Source organism: Condylostylus longicornis, unplaced genomic scaffold, assembly GCF_029603195.1.
Source record: "Condylostylus longicornis isolate FDR11 unplaced genomic scaffold, ASM2960319v2 ptg000769l, whole genome shotgun sequence".
Lineage (NCBI taxonomy): Eukaryota > Metazoa > Arthropoda > Insecta > Diptera > Dolichopodidae > Condylostylus > Condylostylus longicornis.
The window spans coordinates 15888-18234 of NW_026578715.1; the positions used below are offsets into that span (position 1 = coordinate 15888).

The window sequence follows — 2347 nt, forward strand, 5'->3', positions numbered from 1 at the left end:
TGAAATCTGGTGAACGAAGTTTGCAAATATATCGTGGAGGATTGGTCAGTGGAAAGTCGGTGGGGGACGCTGAGAAGAGAAAGTTTGAAGAAGGTTGAATCACTTTTAGATTAATGTGCAGAAACAATAGCCAGGATCTGTAGTTCTGTCCCAGATTTCAAAACATCGTTCTATGAACTTTTTATTCGAATCGCTCCTGCTGCAATTTGGACGTCTTGATGTGCAAACGAAACACGAGTTCATCGAAAAAGTTACAGCTAATTACTAGAACGACTGGAGTAATCGTTATTCTTGTCAAGGGATACTTGTATAAAACTAATTTGTAAGGATACATTGAGCCAGTTGTTGAAATCTTGTACCACGCGATCTTCATTTTTGAAAACGCTATTTGTTGGAATAATTGAAACGGAGAAATTGTTAAAGATCAAGATAAGATTCGTGACGAGAGATCACAGATTGCTGAAAGTTGTATTGCTGAACGAATGCGCAAGAACGGACTTCCAAGCGAGGTAATCGACGCCCATGCTGGTGGAATTTTAAGGGTAGAAAAAAGGGAAGCTGATATCTTTATTGTATCAACTCTTTGGCAAATGTTGATGCGTCTGTAAGTTTTTCTAGATCAATACCGTGTTGAATTCCCATTCCAGTTAATAAATAAACCAGCGACTCTGTGGCGAGATTCCCTGTGGCGCCCGGCGCATAAGGGCATCCTCCCAATCCGGCAACGCTTGAATCGAATGTATGTATACCAAACTGAAAAATGGAGGTTTCAAGAAAATTTGGATCCTTGTGCTCTCACCTGTAGTGCTGCTAACACGTTTGCTAGGCCTTGCTTTCTTGTATCATGGAAATGCATTGCTATTCGGTGCAACAATCCCATATCGTATTCACCAATTGCTCGAAGTAGTTTATCTGTACTTCCGGGCGTTGCAGTCCCCATTGTATCCGCCAAGGAGACTTCATAACATCCTGGGTAACACATCTGTTTGTTCAGACAATCAAGCAAGAAGACGACATACCAGCATCTAGCAAGTATTTGAGCGGCTTGATCACCTGGGTTGCTTCCACGTTTCCTTCATATGGGCACCCCAAAGCACAAGAAATATAGCTGCTCAAATAAAATGAATAAGGGCCTCGAAACTTCAAAACTTAACCCTCGGACTCGGATCCCTTGAAGTGCGCCAGCAGCAGCAAGAATCGCACCACAGCGTTCCAAGCTGCTTTCTAAAGTACAGTTCGTATTGTGCTTCGTGAATGATTCAGTTGCTGCTGTAAAAATTGCAACTTCTTTAACCCCGAATTTTAAAGCTTTGTTAAACCCATGCAGATTGGGAACGAGAACCTATTTGAAACCTTCAGCGTCTAGAAGTGGTGGATCTCTCACCGGAAATGAAACGTTTGGTTTTTGAAGTTCTTGCAGAGCAGCTGCGACAGCCTCATGATCCTGCATCTGAGGAATCCACTTTGGTGAAACAAAGGATGTTGCTTCTACTCCCCCAACTCCGGCATCTGACGCACACAAGCATTTAGGAACTCAAGCAACCGAAACGCAATGAAAGCTCTTCTAACAACAGCGTCCACATTCAAAGAGAATCAGCTTGATGAAGAGAGGTCCAACTGAACCGAGGGATTCAAACTTTCTTCTCACCAGCTAATTTGTTGATTAATTTGAGCTTCTTTTCAGTAGAAACAATCTTCTTCTCATTCTGTAGTCCATCCCTTGGACCAACATCAATGATGCGAACACGTCGGGGTATGACAGACCAGCGCAATCCTAAACCGTCGAATCCCGTTGAAAGGATTTTGCTTGAGAGAAACATTTTCTAAATTACCACTTCTTTTCAACTAACTCAAATATGTTCGATACTCCAGAGGCCAACCAAAATAAGAAACTTTGGGTATTTCAATAAAACGAATTTTTCAGACCAACGTATGATTCAAAAAAAGGAAAAATCATAAAGATGAATAACAAGTGGCAAAACGGCTTATGATCAAATCATCACATCCGTGGAAACAAAGGAGTCAAAGCAATTGATCAAATTTATTGTTCTCCATCATCCAAGCGGGAGCGAGGTCGTGGCGGCTTTTTTACTGATGGATTCTGGGGTTTTCCTGGCGATTAAAAACAAGAAGTCAACTGCTTCTCATTCTGGCTCTTACTTCCTCGTTTGCGGGGTGATCCATTTATTGAATCTGCATCGGAGTCCTTGGCTTTTAAATCCTGACGTCGCCGCTTGGATGGAGAGGGTGCTATCACGGTGTCAGCATCAGGAGATGGTATCAGCTCTGCCGATGATGCATCTGCAGCCTAAACATCAAGGATAAAATGAACATTCTGAACCCTTCA

General features: G+C 42.4%; 1 protein-coding gene across 1 annotated transcript; it reads right to left on the minus strand.

Moving 5' to 3' along the window:
* Positions 1-567: 567 nt before the first annotated feature.
* LOC129618224 (hydroxymethylglutaryl-CoA lyase, mitochondrial-like) lies at positions 568-1820 on the minus strand. The gene is made up of 5 exons (XM_055533028.1): positions 1649-1820; positions 1385-1509; positions 1155-1342; positions 800-1073; positions 568-753 (listed from the first exon to the last, which is right to left on the minus strand). Exons 1-5 carry the CDS (start codon positions 1818-1820, stop codon positions 568-570), a joined length of 945 nt encoding a protein of 314 aa, XP_055389003.1.
* Positions 1821-2347: the final 527 nt, after the last annotated feature.

What these genes read in the sequence shown, in the direction of transcription:
- LOC129618224 (XM_055533028.1), bottom strand. Translation starts at nt 1,820, where the DNA reads ATGTTTCTCTCAAGCAAAATCCTTTCAACGGGATTCGACGGTTTAGGA. An exon ending in CAAGGGATCCGAGTCCGAGG is followed by an intron (nt 1,074 to 1,154) that starts GTTAAGTTTTGA and finishes GCCCATATGAAG; the next exon opens with GAAACGTGGAAGCAACCCAG. An exon ending in ACGTGTTAGCAGCACTACAG is followed by an intron (nt 754 to 799) that starts GTGAGAGCACAA and finishes TCCATTTTTCAG; the next exon opens with TTTGGTATACATACATTCGA.